Below are 24,877 nucleotides of genomic sequence, written 5' to 3'. Positions count from 1 at the left end.
AGGCAGAGACATCTTCAGCTCATCCCCTGTTTGGGTATCAGCCAGCACGTCAAAGACTTAAATCTAGACATAGTTTTCTAAGATCTACAGAGACACTCACTGGAACACCTCAGCAAGCAAGAGTCCAAAAGTGGCAGGCTCAAACCCAGCACCTCAACCAATGGCTGATACCAAATGAGAGACTCCCTCCTGGGCACACAGAACACTGGGCAACTTGGAAGGCACTGAACAGACTGCGCTCTGGCACCACGAGATGCAGAACCAACCTTCAGAAATAGGGCCACAAAGTGGAATCCTCGACATGCGAGTGTGGAGAAGAGCAAACCACTGACCACCTGCTGCAATGCAACCTTAGCCCTGCCACATGCACAATGAAGGACCTTCTTACAGCAACACCGGAAGCACTCCAAGTGGCCAGATACTGGTCAAAGGACATTTAACCAGCTACCAAACTCACAAGTTGTGTATTTTCCTGTTTGTTTGCTTTGTTCTGTTAGAAATGTAATATAATGGACTGGCTGCTCTGACACGACAAATAAATAAAATCCCATACTGCCATGCAGGAAAGGGTGCTTTGAATGTGATTTTCCTGCTTCTTGGCAGAAAGGAAAATCCAAACCCTTTCCCCACATGTTTCATTTTCCATGCCAAAGAGCCTGTCGTCCATGGACACCTTTCCTGATTGGATTTTTGCCGGCATTCTTTTCAGGACACCTTTTACCTTCCTGCCAAAGTGATACGCATTTATTTACTTACATTGTAGTTTTTGAACTGCTAAGTGAGCAGAAGCTGAACTGATGGCAGGAGCTCACCCCGACCTGAACTTGAACTGCCAACCTTCCAGTCGGCAGGTTCTTCTATAGCTGGTGATTTAACTGCTGTGCTAGCCCAGACCCATTATTATTATTATTATTATTATTATTATTATTATTATTATTAGAAACGCAACAAGGTGAATCCAAAGCAAACAAGATAACTCTGCTGGCTGTTGTATTGAATCACACATCGGTCACTTCCCAAGTGTCTAGGGCTGTGTGATATATCGGTGAATAATGCGTGCAGATCCCAGTAGGGTGGCCTTTTGCAGCTCACAGATGGTAATTTTGTCAGCACCAATTGTGTTTAAGTGCAGGCTGAAGTCTTTAGGCACTGCACCCAGTGTGCCAATCACCACTGGGACCACCTTGACTGGCTTGTGCCAGAGTCTATTATTATAATAATAATAATTATTAATTTTATTTCTTACCTGCCTTTCTCCATGGCTCAAGGCGGGTCACAGCACAGTAAAGAAACACACAAATACTATAAAATTGTACAAACGCACATATTAAAATGCAGTTCCATAACAGATCCATATCAAAGCATTTCTATAAAATACACATTAACCATACATGAGAGAGGTGAAAGATTCTTAAACTTTTCCCATTGGCAACATGGAGGGTTTTTTTCCCATGTCAGGAGTGACTTGGGGAACTGCAAGTTGCTTCTGGTGTGAGAGAATTGGCTGTCTGCAAGGATGTTGCCCAGGAGATGCCTGGATGTTTTTTAATGGTAAGGGGACCCCATTTGAGGTCTGGTTCCACAGTTTAAGCAGCAGTGTATTACACCTTTATGTGCCATCAAAACACCAAATAATCATGCATAAATGATACTGAAAAATATTGATAACCAAATATTGGGAGAGCTGATTGATTGCCTACTGTGAAACTGGGGGGGGGGGGGGGGGGCAGTTGTTATACATAGAAGTGTGTGTGTGTCTATACACGCACACACACACATACTATAATAGATACATCATACGCACATGGAGCCCCTGGTGGCACAGCGGGTTAAACCACTGAGCTCTGAATTTGATGACTGAAAGGTCAGTGGTTCAAATCCGTGGAGTGGGATGACCTCATGCAAATGTGAGTAGATCAATAGGTACTGCTTCTGTGGGAAGGCAGTGGTGCTCCATGCAGTCATGCCACATGACCTTGGAGGCATATACGGATAATGCCGGCTCTTTGGTTTAGAAAGATGAGCACCACTCCCCAGAGTCAGGCACCACTAAATTTCATGTCAAGGGAAAAACCTAAACCTTTACCATAATATTATATATATATATATATATATATATATATATATATATAATATTATCAATTATGTGTATTGAATATAATATACTATATATATACACTATCCATTAAGATATTATAATTAATATACATGAATTATATCCATATATCTTAATAATATATATACTAGCATTATATATGTATATGTGTGTATGTATATATGTGTGTATGTATATATATGCATATGATATATATTATAGCGTATGTGTATATATATTGTCTATATAATATCATAATATATACACATATACATATACTCTGGGGGTTGGTACTCATCTCCATTTCCTAGCTGAAGAGCTGGTGTTATCCATAACCTCCAAGGTCATGTGGCCAGCATGACTGCATGGAGCACTGTTACCTTCCCGCCAGAGCGGTACCTATTGATCTACTCACATTTGCATGTTTTCGAACTGCTAGGTGGGTAGAAGCTGGGACTGACAGCGGAAGTTCACGCCGCTCCCCGGAATCAAACCTAGAATCATAGAATCAAAGAGTTGGAAGAGACCTCATGGGCCATCCAGTCCAACCCCATTCTGCCAAGAAGCAGGAATATTGCATTCAAATCACCCCTGACAGATGGCCATCCAGCCTCTGCTTAAAAGCTTCCAAAGAAGGAGCCTCCACCACACTCCGGGGCAGAGAGTTCCACTGCTGAACGGCTCTCACAGTCAGGAAGTCCTTCCTTGTGTTCAGATGGAATCTCCCCTCTTGTAGTTTGAAGCCATTGTTCCGCGTCCTAGTCTCCAAGGAAGCAGAAAACAAGCTTGCTCCCTCCTCCCTGTGGCTTCCTCTCACATATTTATACATGGCTATCACATCTCCTCTCAGCCTTCTCCTCTCAGCGACCTTTAGATCAACATGCTCAGCAGCTCAGCGCTTTAACCCACTGCGCCACCGGGGGCTCCTCACATATACATAGGTGTATCTATAGGTATATGTGTGTATGTATATATGTGTGTATGTATATATATTATTGTTTATATAATATTACAATATATACACATATATAGATGTATATGCATTATGAATGTATATATACATACTATAATATATATAATATACATGTATACATATAAATGTATATATGCGTGTATGTGTGTATATATAGATATATACATACTATTATATACACATATATACGCAGTGTATATATATTTGCGTATATATACTATATATATATCCTATCCATACATGTATAATGCTATAATGTAATACATACATATATATAATGCTATTATATATATCCATATCTATTATATATAGATATATATAATGCTATATATATCCATATCTATTATATATATATATATAAGAAATATATTTAAATATAATATATATATATATATTAAAAATATATTTAAATATATATAGAGAGAGAGAAAGAGAGAGAGAGTAGAGAACATATATCTATATATATATCTATATATATATCTATATCTATCTATCTATCTATATATATATATAAAATAGCATGAAATATATTATATATATATATATATAGAGAGAGAGAGAGAGAGTAGAGAACATACTATAATAATAAATTACAATGCCAGGAAATATGTTTATACATTGTTTTCCCTTATGATGGGTCCTAAAAGCAGGAAAACAGGGAAAAGCCTCCTGGACTTCCACTCCCAGAAGCCTCAGCCGCTGACTCCAATGGCAAAGCATGCTGGGAGTGGAAGTCCATAACTTCCAAGCGAGGAGCAAACGAACGAACGAGCGAGTTGGTGCTTTCCTAGAGCAGAGCGGCAAATGGAGTTGGCGGAAACGGAAGTTGGGGGATAAAACCCCTTCCTGTTCCTGCCTTAAGGGGGCTACCTTCCTGCGGAGCAGAGGAGCAGGAAGGAAGTGAAGGAGGAGGCCTGCATCCTTCTCCTCCTCCTCCTTTGTGAAGGCTGCCTGGAAGCAGAAGAGGCCTTGGTGTCCTCGGCAAAGGGATTGGGGCTGCCTCTCCCCCCCATATGGTGCCTTTGGGCCCTCCTCAGAAGGACTGACAGGGAAGGTGGGTGAGGGAAGGCCTGGGAGGGGAAAGAGAAGGTGGAAAGAGGAAAGGCCAGGCTTGGGGGGAGCATGGGCCTCTCCCCTTGAATGGAGACCTCCTTAAGAGTCTCTTCTTCCACTTGGAGAGAAGGGACCACCACTTGAGCCTGGCCTGGGCCTTTCAGGGCCATTCAGCACCTTGATCAAGGTCTTGGATGAAGGTTTAGAGCAGGCATGGGCCAACTTGGGCCTTCCTCCAGGTGTTTTGAACTTCAACTCTCAAAATTCCTAACAGCCTACTGGCTATAATAATAATACTTTAGTTATAACCCATCCTATCTCCCTGAGGGGCCTATAAGGAATTTATTATTAGGTTCTTGTGGATTTTTTCGGGCTATATGGCCATGTTCTAGAGGCATTTCTCCTGACGTTTCGCCTGCATCTATGGCAAGCATCCCCAGAGGTAGTGAGGTCTGTTGGAATTAGGACAATGGGTTTATATATCTGTGGAATGGCTGGGGTAGGGCAAGGAGCTCTTCCCTGCTGGAGCTAGGTGTGAATGTTTCAACTGATCACCTTCATTAGCATTTGAAGGCCTGGCTGAGCCTGGGAAAATCTCTTGCTGGGAGGTGTTAATCTGTGCCTGGTTGTTTCCTCTCTGCTGTTTTGCTGTTGTAATTTTAGAGTTTTTTAATACTGGTAGCCAGATTTTGTTCATTTTCATGGTCTCTTCCTTTCTGTTGAAATTGTCCACATGCTTGTGGATTTCAATGGCTTCTCTGTGTAGTCTGACATGGTGGTTGTTGGTGTGGTCCAGCATTTTTGTGTTCTCAAATAAAATGCTGTGTCCAGGTTGGTTCATCAGGTGCTCTGCTATGGCTGATTTCTCTGGTTGAAGTAGTCTGCAATGCCTTTCATGTTCCTGGATTCTTGTTTGGGCGCTGCGTTTGGTGGTCCCTATGTAGACTTCTTGTCCACAGCTGCATGGTATACGGTAGACTCCTGCAGAGGTGAGAGGATCCCTCTTGTCCTTTGCTGAACGGAGCATTTGTTGGATTTTCTTGGTGGGTTTTTAGATTCCCAGGCTCAGGCAGGCCTTCAAATGCTAATGAAGGTGATCAGTTGAAACATTCACACCTAGCTGCAGCAGGGAAGAGCTCCTTGCCCCACCCCAGCCATTCCACAGATATATAAACCCATTGTCCTAATTCTAACAGACCTCACTACCTCTGAGGATGCTTGCCATAGATGCAGGCAAAAAGTCAGGAGAAATGCCTCTAGAACATGGCCCTATAGCCCGAAAAAACCCACAAGAACCTAGTGATTCCAGCCATGAAAGCCTTCGACAATACATTGAATTTATTATTTACTAGCTGTGCCCTGCCACGCGTTGCTGTAGCCTGTAGTAAGAATTTTTGAAGTAGAGGTAGATATTATGAAAGAGCGGTACCTACCTATTCCTCCCCCCCCCCCTTTTTCTTCCCCTTCCCCTCCTTTCTTCCTTCTCTACCTCTTTTTTCATTCCTTCTTTTGCTCTGGTTTCATCTTTCCTTCTCTCTTTTTTTCCTTCCCTTCCCCTTTCTCTACTTCTTCCTTTGCCTCCTTTCTTCCCTTCCTATTTACTTCCTTCTTTCACTATTTATTTCCTTTTCTCCTTCCTTCCTTCTTTACTTCTTTCCTGCCTTTCCTCCCCCTTTTCTTTCCTTTCTACTTTGTATTCTTCCTTCTGTACCTCTTTCTCTCCCTTCCCTCCTTCCTTCTTTCCCTCCCTCCTTCTCTCTTTCCTTCCTTCCCCCTTTCCCTCCTACATTCCTTCCCTTTTTCCCTCCCTCCTTTATTCTCTCCTTCCTTCCTGTCCTCCCGCAATACTATGGTAGAGTCCCTTCTAATTCTATTCTATGAGTCTATTTAATATATTGAATTTAAAGGTATTTTTGTGGGGGGTTTTTTCAGTGATGGTCACTCCTTGGATTTTGTGGAGTTTTGTTGCCAAATTTGGGGTCATTTGGCCCAGTAGTTTTTTTGTTTTTAAGGTACTCATTGTGCACAGAGCATTTTTATATATATAGATTTATTTACTTTATTTATATACCGCTTTTCTCAGCCCTCAGGCAACTCAAAGCGGTTAACAACATCAATACAAAACATCACGAGACAAGTATATAGCAGTTAAAAACAACTGTAGCATAAACAATTAAACATCAGTATAACAATCATTAGCGCCTTAACAGTAACATCAGAATCCAGTCTCATCATCCATTATTCCGTATTCCTATGTTCAATTACACTGTTTAATCAAATGCTTGTTCGAACAGCCAGGTCTTCACTTTCCTCCGAAACGCCAGCAGGGAGGGGGCCAATCTGATATCTGCAGGCAGGGCATTCCACAGCCGAGGGGTCACCAGTAAGAAGGCCCTGTCTCTCGTCCCCACCAGGTGCGCCTGTGATGCAGGCGGGACAGAGAGCAGGGCCTCCCCAGATGATCTTAATGTCCTAGTCAGTTCATAGGAGGAGACGTGCTCGGAGAGGTAAGTAGGGCCAGAACCGTTCAGTGGGAGCTGAAGTTCAAAACACCCAGGGGGCTGAAGATTGCCCATGCCTCGTACTAAAATGTACCTTCAGTTACTCAGTTCATTCCTTTGTGTGCTTTGACAGGAACTGCCAGGAAAAAAGAGGACTCCCTTCAGGCTTCTTCAGGGAATAAGAGATCCACGATGGACAGGCGTGAATCAGCTGGATTAAGTGCCAGGAAAAAGCCCCATGCCGCACATGCTGGGAGGAGTGGGAGGTTCTGGGGGAAGGCAGTGCAGAGGACTCAAGAGGAGGATGGCGCCAGCACCGGGGTCCATGGCTTACATTTCAGACAGTTCCGCTACCAAGTGGCCGATGGGCCCCGGGAGGTTTGCAGCCAACTCCATGCTCTTTGCCATCGGTGGCTGAAGCCAGAGCGACACTCCAAGGCAGAGATGCTGGACCTGGTGATCCTGGAGCAGTTCCTGGCCGTCCTTCCTCCGGAGATGGAGAATTGGGTGAGAGAATGCGGAGCACAGACTAGCTCCCAGGCAGTGGCTTTGGCGGAAGGATTCCTCCTGAGCGAGGAGGAAGAGAGGAAGGAGAAAAGGCAGCAGGTGAGAGCAGCTCCTCTTGGCTATTTCAAAGAATTCTGTGCTCTGAAACAGTTTTGTTGGGCAACTAGACTTAACAACAAAAGACCATAAATGCACAGCAGAGTAAGTTAGCAGTAGCGTGACCCAGCACCAGTAGCCTAAAGTGATAAAAAGAACAAAAACACACAGACCAATGTTATCTCTTCCTTAAGTGGCTTTTCTTTGTAGTAAAATAACATGCACTATTCTTTAAAAGTTTCCATAGTTCTTTATACTTCCTTCTTTGCTTCCCTGTTGGGCTTCTTTCTCAGGTAGATAAACAGCTTTGCTCTCACAGAACCTCTTCTCACAGTAGCTTTATACACAGTAGCCTTCACACACTGAAGCTTCACACATGATGGCCTTCAACCTGAGGCTTCTCTCACCAAAGCTTCTCACACTAGACCTACTAAATTGAGGCCTACCTCACACTGATGCTTTTCTCCCACTGAGGTCCGCTAACACCGAGGGCTCTCAGACTGATATTTTTTTTATTTCGTGTCAGGGCAGCCAGTCAATTATATTATATTTATATATATCAGACTGATGCCTCTCACATACTGAAGCGAACTAACACTGAGGCCTTCCCATACTGAGGTATACTAACACACAGAGGCCCTTCTTCCACAAAGACCTCTCACAGACTGAGGGCTACCTCACACTAAAGGCTACTAAGCTATAGGCACAACTGCTTATATAGAACTACAGCTTTCAGACTGAGACCTTTCTCCCACTGAAATGAATTAACACTGAGGCCTTCTCATACTGAGGCCTGCCGACACACTGAAGCCCTTCTCCTACAGAGACCTCTCAGAGACTGTACATGTGGCCTGCTCACTGTCATTATGTTTGGTTTACTTTTTTAAAAAAATGTTTGTGTATATTGTTTATATGCTTATATGTTTTATATTTTAATGTTATGTTGTTTATTTTATTGCAATTTTATTTATTGCAATCTTATTGTATTGTAATTTGTTGTTCGGGCTTGGCCTCATGCAAGCCGCTCCAATTCCCCATTGGGGGAGATGGTGGCAGGGTATAAATGAAGATTATTATTATTATTATTATTATTATTATTATTATTACTGAGGGCTACCAAGCTACAGGCACACCTGCTTATATTGAATTGCAGCTTTTGCTGAGTCATTGTATCCATTTAATGCTTTCAGTCCTTGACTCACATTTTTGTAATTAAAAATATCTAGTTAATTTTTAATATTTCTGACAAGTTTGGCTATTTTTCTCTAGGCAGAGTCAGTGATGGACAGGTCTTGTTGGGTCAATGTATTTCCGTAGTCCCTTCCCTGCTCTGATTCTGCTTGCTCTTTGTCATGCAGGCCTGCCTGGCAGAAAAGGGCACTGAATCCTCCAAGACCCAGACGTCTCTATCAGACTCCAGGCAGAGGTTGCAGCCCTTGCAGATTAAAGAAGAGAGCGATGAAGGACTCGCCTCACTGAGTAAGGCTTCGTAGGACCCATTCACATTGATCTCTTCCCCTTTTATCACCCCATAACAACTCTTGTTATTTACCTTCAAGATGAGTCATGTTACATCAAGAGTTTATATGAAAAGATGTATAATGGTTCTGACTCAGATTACTTGTCTGAACGTATCTCCTGCTATGAACCAGCACGAAGTTTAAGATCATCAGGAGAGGCCCTGCTCTCAATCCCACCACTCTCGCAAACATGATTGGTGGGGACAGAGACAGGGCCTTCTCGGCAGTGACCCCCCATCTGTGGAACTCCCTCCCTAAGGATATCAGGTTGGCTACCTCCCTCCTGTCCTTTAGAAGATAACTGAAGGCCTGGCTCTGGGGCCAGGCATTTGATTAGATGAAGTGACAATAGGAAAGGAATTTGGGTTTGCGACATTGGATTTCCCGACTTGATTTTTGGTTTTACTGGCACACTAATATTATTGTTAAATGAATTTATTGGCTGATTTGTATGATGTTTTAAAGATGTGTTTACTGTTTTAATTGTATTTTTATGATGTATACATTGCAAGCATCGTTGATGCCTATGTGAGGCCGCCCTGAGTCCCCCTTGTGGGGAGAAGGGCGGGATAGAAGAATATGAAATAAATAAATAAATATTTGGGAAAGGTTTCCTGATGTCCTCAAGTCACATTCTCTGACTTTGAGAGAATGCAGCTTGCCTGGTGTGGTCCAGTGGGTTTCTGTGACTAAGTAGGAATTCAAACTCTGCTCTTCCAGAATCCTAATCAGATGTGCAACCTTTGGGTGAAAATTGGGGTCTGAATCTCACACAGCTGCCCAACCTAGGCCTTAAAGGATATGCAGGCATTTTTCAATATATTAGTTTGGTGGAATGTGACTTCACCTTTGCACGAATAAAATGATATACTTTTTAATGTGTGGGTTTTTTTAAAAAATGTGGCACCTGTGTTTTTCCTCTTCCCACCCACAAAATATTGTGTCATCCACTGGGGTTTGGTTCCAGGACTCTTTGTGAATGACAAAATCCATGGATGCTCATATTCCATTCCATTATATGCAGTGGTGTAGTAAAATGATGTCCCTTATATAAAATGGAATGTGTGTATGGTTGAATCCATGAATGAGGAGGGTTGACTGTACGACTTGAGTTGGGCTGAAGGACCTAGAGATTCCTAGACAGAACACTCCTCTACGCATTTAAAGGTCTTCCAGTGAGATTCTGTGATTAGTTTTAGGCAAAGGTTCATAGAATCATAGATTTGGAAAAGACCAAAAGGACCAATTAATCCAAACCCATTCTGTCATGTAGGAAGGCAATCAAAGCACCCCCCAACAGATGGCTATCTAGCCTCTGTGTTACTGAAAGCTTTTGTGGCCGGAATAACTGGGTTGCTGTGATTTTTTCTGTTGTGTCTGGCCATGTTCCAGAATCATTCTCTCCTGACGTTTCTCCCACATCTGTTGGCACCCTCAGAGGTTGTGAGGTCTATTAGAAACTAGGCAGGTGGGGTTTATATAGCAGCTCTTGGGTTGAAATGGACTGGAAAGACGATTTACATGAGGTTACGGTTTCATTGGTAATTACGATTTTATACTGTTTAATTAATGGCTTATGTATTTTAATGGTTTGATGGTTTTTGTTTAATGGTTTTTATTAATTGTTCATGTAACGGCATCGAATTGCTGCCTATGTAAGCCGTCCTGAGTCCCTCTTTCGGGATAGAGAAGAGACGGGATATAAATACCAGAAATAAACGAACAAACAAACAAACAAATAAATATGTGAAATGTCCAAGGTGGGAGAAAACTCTTGTCTGTTTGAGAAAGGTGTGAATGTTGCAACTGGCCACCTTGATTGGCATTGAATGGCCTTGCAGCTTCGAAGCCTTGCTGCTTCTTTGGAGGGAATCCTTTGGATGTGTTAGCTGGCCTTGATTGATTCTTGTCTGGAATTCCCATGCTTTTTGACTGTTCCTCTTTATTTACTGTCCTGATTTTAGAATTTTTAAAATACTGTTCAGATATTGTTTATTTTCATTGTTTGTTGAAAATGTCCACATGATTGTGGATTTCAATGGCTTCTCTGTGTAGCCTGACATGGTGGTTGTCAGAGTGGTCCAGCATTTCTGTGTTCTCAAATATACTGTGTCCATGTTGGTTCATCAAATGCTCTGCTATGCCTGACTTTTCTAGTTGGATGAGTCTGCAGTGCCTTTCATGTTCCTTAATTCATGTTTGGGCAATGCTGCTGCGTTTGGTGGTCCCAGTGTAGAGTTGTCCACAGCTGCATGGGATACAGTAGACTCCTGCAGAAGAGTCCTTTGCCGAACGTAGCATTTGTTGAATTTTCTTAGTGGGTCTCTAAATAGTTTGTTGGTTTTGATTCTTCATCAGCTTCCCTATGCGGTCAGTGGTTCTCTTGATGTATGGCAATAACATTTTTCCTCTGAGTGAATCTTTGTCTTTCCTCTCATGGCTTGTTCTCGGTCTTGCAGCTCTTCTGATGTATGTGATGGAGTCTCCATTGGCATGTAGAGCCCAGATTAGGTGGTTTGGTTTACCTTGGAGGAGGTGAGATTCGTAGATTCTTTTTGCACGGTCTGCCAGGGCTTTAATTGTGCTTCCTTTTTCACGTGGGTGATGGTTGGTGTTTTTATGTAGGTTTCTATCCATGTGCATAGATTTTCTGTAAACTGTGTGGCCCAATTGATTGGGTTTGTGGATGACTAAAACAACAGACCCCTCAACCTCTGAGGATGCCTGCCATAGATGCGGGCGAAACATCAGGAGAGAATGCTTCTGGAGCATGACCAGACAGCCCAGAAATCTCACAGCAACCCAGTGATTCTGGCCGTGAAAGCCCTCAACAAGACTCAGTTGAATTATAGAATTATTTTGGGGGAACCTAGACATTCCTAAAGAGATGTTTTCTCTGGTGGTTTCTTATTTTGATTTTACCCAGTTTTGTGGGATGTCCTGTGCACCTAATACTAATGAATGTAAATGGTCGATTGTATGCTTTCCTTCTCCCTTACAGGAGGCAGATCGAGAATGCCAGCAGCACCTACCCGCTTGCCTCTTCTCCATTGCGATGCAAAGGAAACCAGTTCTGGGCAACTGGATCAGGTAGGGGCAAAATCACCAGGCAGCTAGGTAGGAGATAGTTTGGATTCCACTGTTGACTACAGGCCCTCCCTCGGCCTCAGCAGTCTCTTTTACTTCTCTCGGTTTTTCCATCTGAAACAGTTGCTTTCAAAGTCCTGAATCCTCCGCTCCTGATTTCTTCCAGGAGTAAGAAGGTGTGTTCTGCTTTCCAGGTGACCTTTGAGGAGGTGGCTGTGGATTTCACTGACGGAGAGTGGGCCCTGCTGAATCCAAGGCAAAGGGCTCTGCATGCAGAGATCATGGAGGAGAACTTGGAGTTAGTGGCCTCTCTTGGTAAGGCAGATTCTTGTGCATGGGGCAAACTTTGGCTCTCCCTCCAAGTCTTTTGGACTTCATCTCCCACAATTCCTAACAGCCTCAGGCCCCTTCCTTTTCCCCCTCAGCTGCTTAAGGAGGAAGATGCCCCTCTCATCACAACAAGCCAGTTGTTCTTTCTTTCCCTCCTTCTTTTTCCTTTCTTTTTTTCTCTTCCATTCCTTCTTGCTCATCTTTCCTTTTCCCCTAACTTTCCTCACACCTTCTTTTCTCCCTTCCTCTCTTTTCCTTCCTTCCTTCTCCCATTCCTTCCTTCTTTTTCTCCTTATAACTCCAACACTCTGTACAGTGCGCTCTGGAATCAATGGGGAGACGCCACTTCTGAGGATCTGCTGCCTTTACAAAGGAGAAGGGTGGTGGCAATATGCCCCTTCCTCTCCCATTTCAGCATGCGAGAGAGGGGAAAAGAAAGGCAGGCACACACTAGGGGGAAAGAGGAAAGAAGGCACGCTAGTGAGGAGCTGAGAAAGTCAAGCGCACACAAGGAGGGAAGAGGAAAGACACATGCGCTTATCTTCCTCTTCCCCTATCTAGCTCGCACTTGCCTTTCTCTTCCTCTTTCTAGCAAAGGGAAGAGAAAGGCAAGCTCATATGAGGAGGGAAGAGGAAAGACATGTGTGTGCATGCCTTTATCTTCCCTTCTCTAGTGAGTGGGGAAGAGAAAGGCAGGCACATGCGAGGGGAGAAGAGGAAAGAAGGCACACCAGAGAGGGGAAGAAAAAGGGAAGTGCGTGCAAGGAGGGAAGAGAAAGGCAAGCATGCATGAGGAAGGAAGAGGAAAGAATGCATGCCAGAGAGGGGAAGAGAAAGGCAAGTGCGCACGTGGAGGGAAGAAGGTAGAAGGCATGCTAGAGAGTGGAAGAGAAAGACAAGCACACGCAAGGAGGAAAGAAGGCACACCAGAGAGGGGAAGAGTAAGGCAAGCGCGCGGAAGGAGAGATAGAGGAAAGAAGGCACGCCAGAGAGGGGAAGAGAAAGGCAACCGCACGTGAGGAGGGAAGAGAGAGGCAAGCGCGCGTGAGGAGGGAAGAGGAAAGAAGGCACGCCAGAGATGGGATGAGAAAGGCAAGTGCGCGCAAGGAGGGAAGTGGAAAGAAGTCACATCAGAGAGGGGAAGAGTAAGGCAAGCGCGCGCGAGGAGAGATAGAGGAAAGAAGGCGCGCCAGAGGGGAAGAGAAAGGTGAGCGCGTGCACAAGAGGAGGAAATAGGAAAGACCCTCACCCAAGTATAAGCAGAGTGGAGATTTTTCAGCCATAAAAGGGGGCTGAAAAACCCCGCTTGTACCCGAGCCTCATGTTTACTGAGAGCATGGGGTTCATCTTCACACACAAAAAAGTGTGGAAGGGCTCCAAAACAGCTTACGGGGCCTCATCTGGTCCACTGTTTATTCCTTATATCAGATTTTGAGTTTCCCTTTTCTCCTTGGGCCCTTGCCAATTGTCTGTTTTCTTTCCTAGGAGGTGAATGGCAAGTGATTGAGAACGAGGCTGAACCAGGCAGGATGTTGTGGGAACGGTTCTGGGCCGAAGGGTGGACGGGAAAGCCGGAAGTGAAGGAGCAGTGGGCCGACGAGCCCCCGGTCCCTTTCCTCGGAGACATGTGGGAAATCCCGTCCCAGGACAAAATGGACCAGTGGACGGATTGGAGGCAGTGCCTTCTGTGCGGGGAAACCTTCACGTGTAAATCCAGCCTGATGGCTCACTGGGAGAGGCACACCGGCGAGAGGCCCTATAAATGCTTAGAGTGCGGGAAGAGTTTCAGCTCGAGCAAGTATCTCAGCTCCCATCAAAGAATCCACACGGGGGAGAAGCCCTACAAATGCCTGGAGTGCGGCGAGAGCTTCTGTTGGCCAAACTCCCTCACTTTGCACCAGATGAATCATACGGGGAAGAAGCCCTACAAATGCTTGGAGTGCGGGAAAAGCTTTAGCCGGCGCGGCAGCCTCAACTGCCACCGGAGGATCCACACGGGAGAGAAGCCGTACATGTGCCTGGAGTGTGGGAAGACCTTCATCCACAGCACCAGCCTCACGTACCACCAGCGCCATCATGCGGGGCTGAAACCCTACAAGTGCTTGCAGTGCGGGAGGCGGTTCAGCCACCGGACGAGCCTCAGTTACCACCTCCAGCACCACACGGGCGAGAAACCCTACAAATGCCTGGAGTGTGGGAAGAGCTTCAGCACCCGGCAGTATCTCACCTGCCATCAGAGAATCCACACCGGGGAGAAACCCTACAAATGCTTGCAGTGCGGGAAGATGTTTATGCACAACACCAGCCTCAACTATCACCAGCGCCTCCACACCAGGGAGGAGCGGTTCAAGTGCTTGGAGTGCGGGAAGTGCTTCAATTCCAAGCAATGCCTCACCTGCCACAAGAGGATCCACGCCAAGGAGGACCCCTTCAAGTGCTTGGAGTGCGGGAAGAGCTTCAGCCGGCGCACCAGCCTTGCCTCGCACCAGCTGATGCACCTGGGAGAGAAGCCCTACAAATGCCTGGAGTGCGGGAAGGGCTTCACCACCAGCAAGTACATCCTTTCCCATCAGAGGATCCACACGGGAGAAAAACCGTTCACCTGCGCCGAGTGCGGGAAGAGCTTCTGCTGGGCGAATTCCCTCGCGCTGCATCAAATCATCCACACTGGGGAGAAACCGTACAAGTGCTTGCAGTGCGGGAAGACCTTCAGCAGGAGCACCAGCCTTAATTCTCACCAGAGGGTCCACACGGGCGAGAAACCCTACAAATGCTTGGAGTGCGGCAAGAATTTCAGCACCAGCCGCTACCTCGCTTGCCATCAGCGGATCCACATAGCCGAAAAGGGCTTCAAGTGCACCGAGTGCGGGAAGAGCTTCAGCACCAGCCGATACCTCACTTGCCACCAGAGAATCCACACGGGAGAAAAGCCGTACCAGTGCTTGGAGTGCGGGAAGAGCTTCTGCTGGGCCAACTCCCTTCATTTGCACCAGAGAAACCACACAGGAGAGAAGCCATTGAAAGCCTAGGCATGTCAAAGGAAAGGACCTTCTTGTCAAAGAATGTACACAGAGGAGAAACCATAGTAAGAGTTGCAAAGACCAGGTTGCTGTTAGTTTTCCAGGATGTATGTCCATGTTCCAGAAGCAATTTCTCCTGACATTTTGCCCACATCTATGGTAGGCATCCTCAGATTGTGAGGTCTGTTGGAAACTAGGCAAGTGGGGGTAATATATCTGTGAAATTTATTTATTATTTATTTACAGTATTTATATTCCGCCCTTCTCACCCCGCAGGGGACTCAGGGTGGATTACAATGTACTTATACATGGCAAACATTCAGTGCCATAGACACACAACATATATAGACAGACACACAGAGGCTGGGTTGTTGTAGGTTTTTTCGGGCTGTATGGCCATGGTCTAGAGGCATTCTCTCCGGTATATAAATACTTTAAGCAAGTAAGTAAGTAAATAAATAAATAAATAAGTAGACCAGTCATATGACCATTTCAAAATAGAACACGAGTAAAAAAGGCAAAAAGATGAGGGCAGCAGCTGACCTAGGAGTCCCCGGTAGAGCAGTGGGTTAAACCCCTGTGCCGGCAGGACTGAAGACCGACAGGTTGCAGGTTCGAATCCGGGAAGAGGCGGATGAGCTCCCTCTATCAGCTTCAGCTTCTCATATGGGGACATGAGAGAAGCCTCCCACAAGGATGATAAAAACATCAAATCATCTGCGCATCCCCTGGGCAACATCCTTGCAGACGGCCAATTCTCTCACACCAGAAGTGACTTGCAGTTTCTCAAGTCGCTCCTGACACGACAAAAAAAAAGCAAAAAAAAAAAAAAGCAGCTGACCTATTTACAGTCAAAATCTTGTTTTCCTGGCTCTTCTTTCAGGAAATCTGCTCTTTTCTTGATAGCTTTCAGAATAAAAAGGCTTACTCTGATTATGATGGATCTTTCCTGTCCTTGCAAGAGGGATGTCAGAAGATCATTTCCGTTGGGAGACCTACAGTTGGATAATATTGGATGTAAATATCTGTATTCCACAGATATAAAAAACTCACTGGCCTAGTTTCCAACAGACCTCACAACCTGTGAGGATGCCTGCCACAGATGTGGGCGAACCGTCAGGAGAGAATGCTTCAGGAACATTTATTTATTTTATTTCGAACATTTTTACCCCGCCCTTCCTCAAGCCCTGGGGGGACTCAGGGCGGCTTACAATTGGCAATAATTCAATGGCGCATCATAAAATACAGAATAAGAAATATAACAATAAAACATGAACATTAATAAATAAAGATTAAAACAGTATACTTACACTCTGATTAGCTATTGCCCATCTGGTGGCTGTTTAGCTAGCCATCTACTAATGATTACTCCGCTTAACTTATCCAAATCCTCTTCCATGCCATAGTCAAACATTATCAGTTGTCCTTGAACCTAATTGCCCAAAGTCCTGGTCCCACAGCCATGTTTTAACCTTTTTTCTAAAGGTGAGGAGGGATGACAATGACCTAATTTCCCCAGGGAGCAAATTCCACAGGCGGGGAGCCACCACCGAGAAGGCCCTGTCCCTCGTCCCCGCCAAGCGTGTTTGAGACAAAGACGGGGCCAAGACTAGGGCCTCCCCAGACGATCTTAAGCTCCAAGGTGGGATGTAGAAGGAGATACGTTCAGACAGGTACGCCAGATAGGGTTTTATAGGTCAACTAGGCTCCAACGTAGAAGGTGATACGTTCGGACAGGTAAGCTGGACCGGAACCGTATAGGGTTTTATAGGTCATCATGGCCATACATCATGGAAAACACACAGCAATCTAGTGATTCCGGCGATGAAAGCCTTCGACAGCACAGTTTCAAAAAGAGCTTTCCTCTGGACAAAGACCTCATTCCATGTTAGATAAGCTAGACAAATTTAAAAACATACACAGACATGTACTATTGCCGCACAAGAACCTGGAAAGACTTTGATGTAGGGGGGGAACCACAGGAATGTCACAAGAGGTTCATTTCAAGTTCAAATCTCCCTTTGCATTCACAAAGAAAAACTTAGACGAGAGGGAGGCATTGAAGTGGTTGTGAACATCCCTCAGAGCCTCAACGGGCCACAAAGAATCCAGAGAGGAGACCTTAAATGTTTGTTCATTTGAACGTTGAAGGAGTTTTGTGCAGAATGTAGCATTGGAGCCGACGGGGATTGAAATGCCCTATAAGACGGAGGTCGTAAGAGTCCACCATTTCAATGATGTAAACGTAGTTCGGTCTGCTTTGCGCAGAGTTGCACTTCCTTTAGGTGTCAGGTCTGCAGCTTGGAGACTTGCTAGATCCAGCCCTGTCCCTGATGAAATAGATAGCGATGGTAGTGTCTAGAAGTTTCTGGCAGCAACCTCCTCTCATTGCAAAACGAACTTGTAGCTCATGCCCAAGTCCCATGCAGACTGGATTATTGCAGCATATACTCAACATAGGACTTTTTGGACGCTGCAATTGGCCGTGCTCATGACTGCTCCAGCCCAATCAGAGGTTGTAATTCTCATTATGTCGTCGCTTTGGCCGCCTGTTTGATTTTAGCTGAAAGCGTAGATCTAGGCCTTTAATACCATGAACAGTCAGTATTATATAATGAATGACTTCTAACACCATAAGTGTGCCAAACGTCAGGTCACCTCCTTCTCCATGTTTGGAGAGGTAGCCGGAGATGGTGGTGCCAAAAATAATGGCAAGCCCAGCGGAAGCAAGTTAACCCAGCTTCGTCTCTTCTCAACGGGCATCTTTTTTCCAATGGTCTTTTCCAATTGGTGTCAGTGTTCTCATTGGCACAGTTTTCTGCCTATCCTGACTGCTGCTCTATGCTATATTCTTGTGGGTTGTACAGTGTCGTATCTTCTTTTAATTCTTAATTGTTAGTCCCTTTGATGTTGTAAAACTGTGGAAGCTGGGATGATGAAAATGAATGGAAGAACTTGATTGTCTTGCTACAGTGCAATCCTATACGTACCTACTTGAGAGTTAGAGACTTCCTAAGGTTTAACCTCCAGATTAACTGTCCTTCCCATCAGCCCTAACCAATATTGCTAGTGGGGAGTGGATCATAGGAGTTGTAGTTCTGCAAGTTTCTCAACCAGGGTTCCCTGGAAATCTGAGGCTTCGGTTAGAAGTCACGAGGGTTTCTGCAAGACATGGCGATTGACAAAAAATATTTTTTGAGCTGTAAATACGTTTTTTTTAATGCAGGAGTTTTTTGAGAGCTACAATTATTTCAGTTCCTCCTGTGTTCCATATGTCAAACTTCCCAGTTTTCATAGAATCATAGAATCAAAGAGTTGGAAGAGAGCTCATGGGCCATCCAGTCCAACCCCATTCTGCCAAGAAGCAGGAATATTGCATTCAAATCACCCCTGACAGATGGCCATCCAGCCTCTGCTTAAAAGCTTCCAAAGAAGGAGCCTCCACCACACTCCGGGGCAGAGAGTTCCACTGCTGAACGGCTCTCACAGTCAGGAAGTTCTTCCTAATGTTCAGATGGAATCTCCTCTCTTGTAGTTTGAAGCCATTGTTCCGCGTCCTAGTCTCCAAGGAAGCAGAAAACAAGCTTGCTCCCTTCTCCCTGTGGCTTCCTCTCACATATTTATACATGGCTATCATATCTCCTCTCAGCCTTCTCTTCTTCAGGCTAAACATGCCCAGTTCTCTAAGCCGCTCCTCATAGGGCTTGTTCTCCAGACCCTTGATCATTTTAGTCGCCCTCCTCTGGACACATTCCAGCTTGTCAATATCTCTCTTCAATTGTGGGGCCCAGAATTGGACACAATATTCCAGGTGTGGTCAAACCACAGCGGAATAGAGCATGGGTAGCATGACTTCCCTAGATCTAGACACTATGCTCCTATTGATGCAGGCCAAAATCCCATTGGCTTTTTTTGCCGCCACATCACATTGTTGGCTCATGTTTAACTTGTTGTCCACGAGGACTCCAAGATCTTTTTCACACGTACTGCTCTCGAGCCAGGCTTCCCCCATTCTGTATCTTTGCATTTCATTTTTTCTGCCAAAGTGGGAGTATCCTGCATTTGTCACTGTTTTAGCACCCTTATTGCAATTTTCATTGTGAGAAGTTATATCAGATCTTTTAGACATTTACACAAAGAACGACATTGGACATACAGATTCTATGTAACTACATTGGATTAATAACTTAGTTATATTGGCTAACAAACAAAGCGGGGTTTACATTTTCAAGCAATGTTCACATGCATACAAATATCACCATGTCCTTTTCTCCCACCTTGGAGAAGGACACCTATTTCACCTATTGGACAAAACCCTGCTTCCTTGCGACCTGCCAACGCATGGTTCCAAAATTTCCATAGTGCCAAATCCCCTAAGAACACGACTCCAAAACACACTCTTTTCTCTTCCCTTGAGAAAAAGAGGCAATTGAACAAACTGCTCCCTTGCAAATCTGCCACTCCACAAATACACCATCTCTCTCCATAGAGCATGGCGGGTAGACATGCTCTGGTCTGCCACACTTGAGAATTATTAGATTGAGTCTTTTATAGGAATATTCTGCTGATGTAGTCCCAAAGTTGTAAATTAATGATAGATGTCTTCCATCCTGGAATATGTTGACTCCATCTCGGTTTCTTAGCAGACTGGAAACTTGAATTTATTTAGAGTAGTTAAATACTTCTTTTCCTGTTTACTACTTATTTAGTAACCCCGGTTTACTACTTCTTTAGGAGCTCCCAGTGGCGCAATGGGTTAAACCCTTGTGCCGGCAGGTCTGATGACCGACAAGTCAGCGATTCGAATCTGGGGAGAGCGGGTTGAGCTCCCTCTGTCAGCTCCAGCTCCCCATGCAGGGACATGAGAGAAGCCTCCCACAAGGATGGTAAAACATCAAAACATTCGGACATCCCCTGGGCAGCGTCCTTGCAGATGGCCAATTCTCTCACACCAGAAGACACTTGCAGTTTCTCAGGTCACTCCTGACACACATAAAAAAACATTATTTATTGTCGAAGGCTTTCATGGCTGGAATCACTCAGTTCTTGTGGGTTTTTTCGGGCTATATGGCCATGTTCTAGAGGCATTTCTCCTGACGTTTCGCCTGCATCTATGGCAGACTTCCTCAGAGGTCTGAGGAAGCCTGCCATAGATGCAGGCGAAACGTCAGGAGAAATGCCTCTAGAACATGGCCATATAGCCCGAAAAAACCCACAAGAACTGAAACATTATTTATTCTATCACATGGCAAGTTCTCAAGTCCCTCCTGACACAAACTCCCTTCTTTACCTAATTAACAAAACACTTAATTTTTTCAGCCTGAGTTGACACATTCCTAGTATTCTCTAAGCACTCCACCATACTTTGGTCGTAGAATCACACTGGAGGATCAACAAACTCCTAGAGAAGTATTCTGTCTAGAATCTCAAGTGCACTGGAGGACTTGGAAAATCCTAGAGAGGGAAAATTATCAGATCCACTAAAGGGAAATTCATAAATGAGGGCTTCAAAGCTGTTAAGGAGGTTTTGGGTGGGATACGTTGGAGCAGGCCGCTTTGGGAGGATAAGTGGACATATGACCTCTTTGGGAGACTTAAGGGCCACACACACAACAATTTGCACATCTCTAATATAGGAAATGGGCCCGAAAGAATTTTTAGGGAATTTGGGGGATTTTGCCATGCTTGTGGACATCTCCCAGGTCCATTTGAAACCCAGAGAAGCTGATAGTTATTGGAAGTCAGTCCTTGCTGGGGTTTTAAAGGCCTCTATTTAGCTTTAAATGACTTTGGAAGGGCCCACAAAATAGAGTGAAATTCAGGCTGTGGTATGTATTCAATGTATAGTTCAACATGACTTTCTCCTAGGTAACTGTATCAAGGATTGCACTGTAGTTGCAAAGTTAGAGCTACGAAAATGCTTTTCTCTTTTTATGCCGCTTCTCCCACAGCTCTACCTTAACCTTCAGAAGTGCCAAGAAAGTGTCCCGTGGGCCTTCAAAAGAGAACCGTGTTGATTCTAGCTTTGAATTACCTGGGTTTTTTTTGGACCAGTGACGCTATCCCTTACTTGTTGCTCCTTTCTCATTGTGCAATTCTGTCTCTGGAAAAGAAGTCATTCTGATATACTTCCGAACAGTTGGAGGTGTCCCCCACTTTTTGGTGGCTTTTGGACTTTCTGCTGTTTCAGCAGATCTGAATTATAGCCATGGTTCACACTTTCAACCCCAAGTTCGATTGTTCAGTCTCACATCTATAAAAACCACGAAACTTGGGGTGCCACTTTTCATCCAGTTCCATTTTCTGAAAATGTTCCAGTCCCTAACTCAGTAGGTAAACAGCATTTCTAAGTATATTTTTTGAGTTGCTGTGAGTTTTTTGGGCTGCATGGACCTGTTGAAGTAGCACTCTCTCCTGATTTTAGAGGACATGCTGATCAGGTCAGTTGGGAGGGAGAGCCAATGCCCCAGACACAGGATCAGTATCCAAAATGACTTAACAGGTCTGGGCTAAGATTAACCAAAAGTTGGATTTACACTTGTAGGTAAAGGTTTTCCCCTGACATTAAGTCCAGTTGTGTCCAGCTCTGGGATTCTGGTGCTCATCTCCATTTCTAAGCCCAGGAGCTGCCGTTGTCCATAGACACCTCCAAGGTCATGTGACCGACATGACTGCATGGAGCGTCCTTACCTTCCTGCCGCAACGGTACCTATTGACCTACTCACATTTGCATGTTTTTGAACTGCTAGGTTGGCAGGAGCTGGGGCTAACAGTGGGAGCTCATCCCACTCCCTGAATTCAAGCCTGTGACTTTTTGGTCAACAAGTTCAGCAGCTCAGCGGTTCAACCCACTGCAACAGCCCTTGTGGTGTCTTCCAAATCTTTTAAGTTTGCCACAATTTAGCAAAGGGATGAACAACATCAGGACTACTTCTCTGGCACTTTCCAGGGATCCCACGGGCCACCAAAAAAGCCCAAAACAACCTCCAAGCAAATGAAAAAGTAGAAAAGGCCAGAAATCAGCTTCTCGTTTTGAAAAACTGGCATCTGGTTTGGTTGAAGGGTAAACTTTCACTGCTGGGGATTTCTGGGATTTTGCTTTTTGAAGTAGGGAGCAAGAAAAGGGGGAATCAAGGCTTGGAAAAAGACACTTGGTGGGTCCCACCTGATTAGCAGGAATATTTTCCCTGATTTTTGCTTGAGCATGGATCTCAGAAAGGGAACACTCTTTCTCTGGAAGGAGTATCAGAGCTGCCTTGCCGTGGTCTTGTTGGTGCTAACAATGTCCCGTAGCAATGGGAATGAAGGACTGAAACGGAAGAGAGTGAGGCTGAAGTCCTTACGAAGCCATGAAACTTGCCAGTCTTTTTCTGTTTTCAATCTGTATGTGTCCTCAGTCTGTACTTGTTTTAACTTTGTACGCCGCCTTGAGTCCCGGTTGCGGGGAAAAGGCGGGATATACATAAATAAAGTAATAACAAATCAATAATACTAGGTGTTCAATGTCTTTATGATTGACTTCGAGGAAGGGTGAGAAGGCAGGATCATCAAGTTTGCAGATGACACCAACATTGGAAAGGAGAGGCAAGACTCCAAAAAACAGGAGCCGAATACACAACGATCTTAATAGATTAGAGCAGTGGTTCTCAACCTTCCTAATGCCGTGACCCCTTAATACAGTTCCTTATGTTGTGGTGACCCCCAACCATAACCTTATTTTCGTTGCTACTTCATAACTGTAATTTTGCTACTGTTATGAATTGTAATGTAAATATCCAATATGCAGAATGTATTTTCATTCACTGGACCAAATCCGGCACAAATACCTGATACGTCCAAATTTGAACACTGATGGGGTTGGGGGTGGGGGTTGATTTTATCATTTCGAAGTTGTAGTTGCTGGGATTTATAGTTCACCTACAATCAAAGAGCATTTGAATTCCACAAACAATGCAATTGAACCAAATTTGGCACACAGAACTCCCATGACCAACAGAAAATACTGGAATGGTCTGGTGGGCATTGGACTTGAGTTTGGGAGTTGTAGTTCACCTACATCCTGAGAGAACTCAAACAATGATGAATCTGGACCAGACTTGGCACAAATATTCAAATACTCAACACTGCTGGAGTTTGGAAATAGACCTTGACATTTGGGAGTTGTAGTTGCTGGGATTTATAGTTCACCTACAATCAAAGAGCATTCTGAACCCTGTTGATAGAATTGGCCAAACTTCCCACACAGAACCCCCATGACTAATAGAAAATATTGTGTTTTCTGATGGTCTTTGGCGACCCTTCCGATACCCCTTCGCGACCCCACCAGGGGTCGCAACCCCCAGGTTGAGAAACACTGGATTAGAGAGATGAATAGCCAAAACTAACACAATGAAGTTCAGCAGGGACAAATGCAAGAAACTCCACTTAGGCAGAAAAAATGAAATGCAAAGAGACAGAATGGGGGATGCATGGATCGACAGCAGGACATGTGGAAAAGATCTTTGGGTCGGACAAGTTAAACACGAGCCAACAATGTGATGTGGCGACAAAAAAAGCCAATGGGATTTTGGCCTGCATCAAGAGGAGCATAGTGTCTAGATCTAGGGAAGTCATGCTCCCCATGCTCTATTCTGCCTTGGTTAGACCACACCTGGAATATTGTGTCCAATTCTGGGCACCACAATTAAAGGGAGATATTGACAAACTTATTTTATTTATCCTGTCAGGAGCAGACCAAACAGTTGCATTGCATTTTTAAACAAACAAACAGAACACAAAGTTAACAAGCGTGGTAGTTGATTAAATGTCCTCTGACCAGTAGCTGGCCACTTGGAGTGCCTCTGGTGTTGCCGCAAGGAGGTCCTCCCTTGTGCATGTGGCAGGGCTCAGGTTGCATTGCAGCAGGTGGTCAGTGGTTTGCTCCTCTCCACACTCGCATATCGTGGATTCCACTTTGTGGCCCCATTTCTGAAGGTTGGCTCTGCATCTCGTGGTGCCAGAGCGCAGTCTGTTCAGCGCCTTCCAAGTCGCCCAGTCCTCTGTGTGCCCAGGGGGGAGTCTCTCATTTGGTGTCAGCCATTGGTTGATGTTCTGGGTTTGAGCCTGCCACTTTTGGACTCTCGCTTGCTGAGGTGTTCCAGCGAGTGTTTTTGTAGATCTTAGAAAATGATGTCTAGATTTAAGTTGTTGATGTGCTGGCTGATACCCAAACAAGGGATGAGCTGGGGATGTCTCTGCCTTGGTCCTTTCACTATTGGCTGCTACTTCCCGGCGGATGTCAGGTGGTGCCATACCGGCTTGACAGTGTAATTTCTCCAGTGGTGTAGGGCGCAGACACCCCGTGATAATGCGGCATGTCTCATTAAGAGCCACATCTACTGTTTTAGCGTGGAGGGCGACTAAAATAATCAGGGTCTGGAGAACCTGATTGCCTCTTTGGGATTTGTATCTCAGAGGTACAAATTCCCCCATTCCTTTATGCTTCCATTAAATTCCTGTATGCTCCCTATACCCATCGCATACATCGTCTGAAGGTAAGTTTGTACACAATGCACTGCATTCATTCTACAATGTAGATGAGCGCTATGAGTGTATTTCAGGTTCCACAGCATAATAACTCTAGGGCAAGCTCCCTTTCAAAATCTTAAATCAAGGCAGACATATATACACACACACACACACACACACACATATAT

The 24,877-nt window shown here is 44.8% G+C and overlaps 1 protein-coding gene across 1 annotated transcript in view; it reads left to right on the top strand.

Moving 5' to 3' along the window:
• The window catches only part of LOC132765795 (zinc finger protein 721-like), a 33,900-nt gene extending 11,229 nt beyond the window's left edge, over window positions 1-22,671 (top strand). Inside the window, exons 5-10 of the mRNA XM_067463333.1 lie at window positions 3,930-4,122; window positions 6,756-7,228; window positions 8,584-8,704; window positions 11,747-11,835; window positions 12,027-12,147; window positions 13,648-22,671. Coding sequence (XP_067319434.1) covers window positions 3,930-4,122; window positions 6,756-7,228; window positions 8,584-8,704; window positions 11,747-11,835; window positions 12,027-12,147; window positions 13,648-15,191 — 2,541 coding nt within the window. The 3' untranslated portion in view covers window positions 15,192-22,671. The remainder of the gene's footprint in view (window positions 1-3,929; window positions 4,123-6,755; window positions 7,229-8,583; window positions 8,705-11,746; window positions 11,836-12,026; window positions 12,148-13,647) is intronic.
• Window positions 22,672-24,877: the final 2,206 nt, after the last annotated feature.

This window comes from Anolis sagrei, chromosome 2 (assembly GCF_037176765.1).
Source record: "Anolis sagrei isolate rAnoSag1 chromosome 2, rAnoSag1.mat, whole genome shotgun sequence".
Lineage (NCBI taxonomy): Eukaryota > Metazoa > Chordata > Lepidosauria > Squamata > Dactyloidae > Anolis > Anolis sagrei.
Note: the sequence above shows the minus strand (reverse complement) of the source record. Positions and strands in the feature narration are given on the sequence as shown.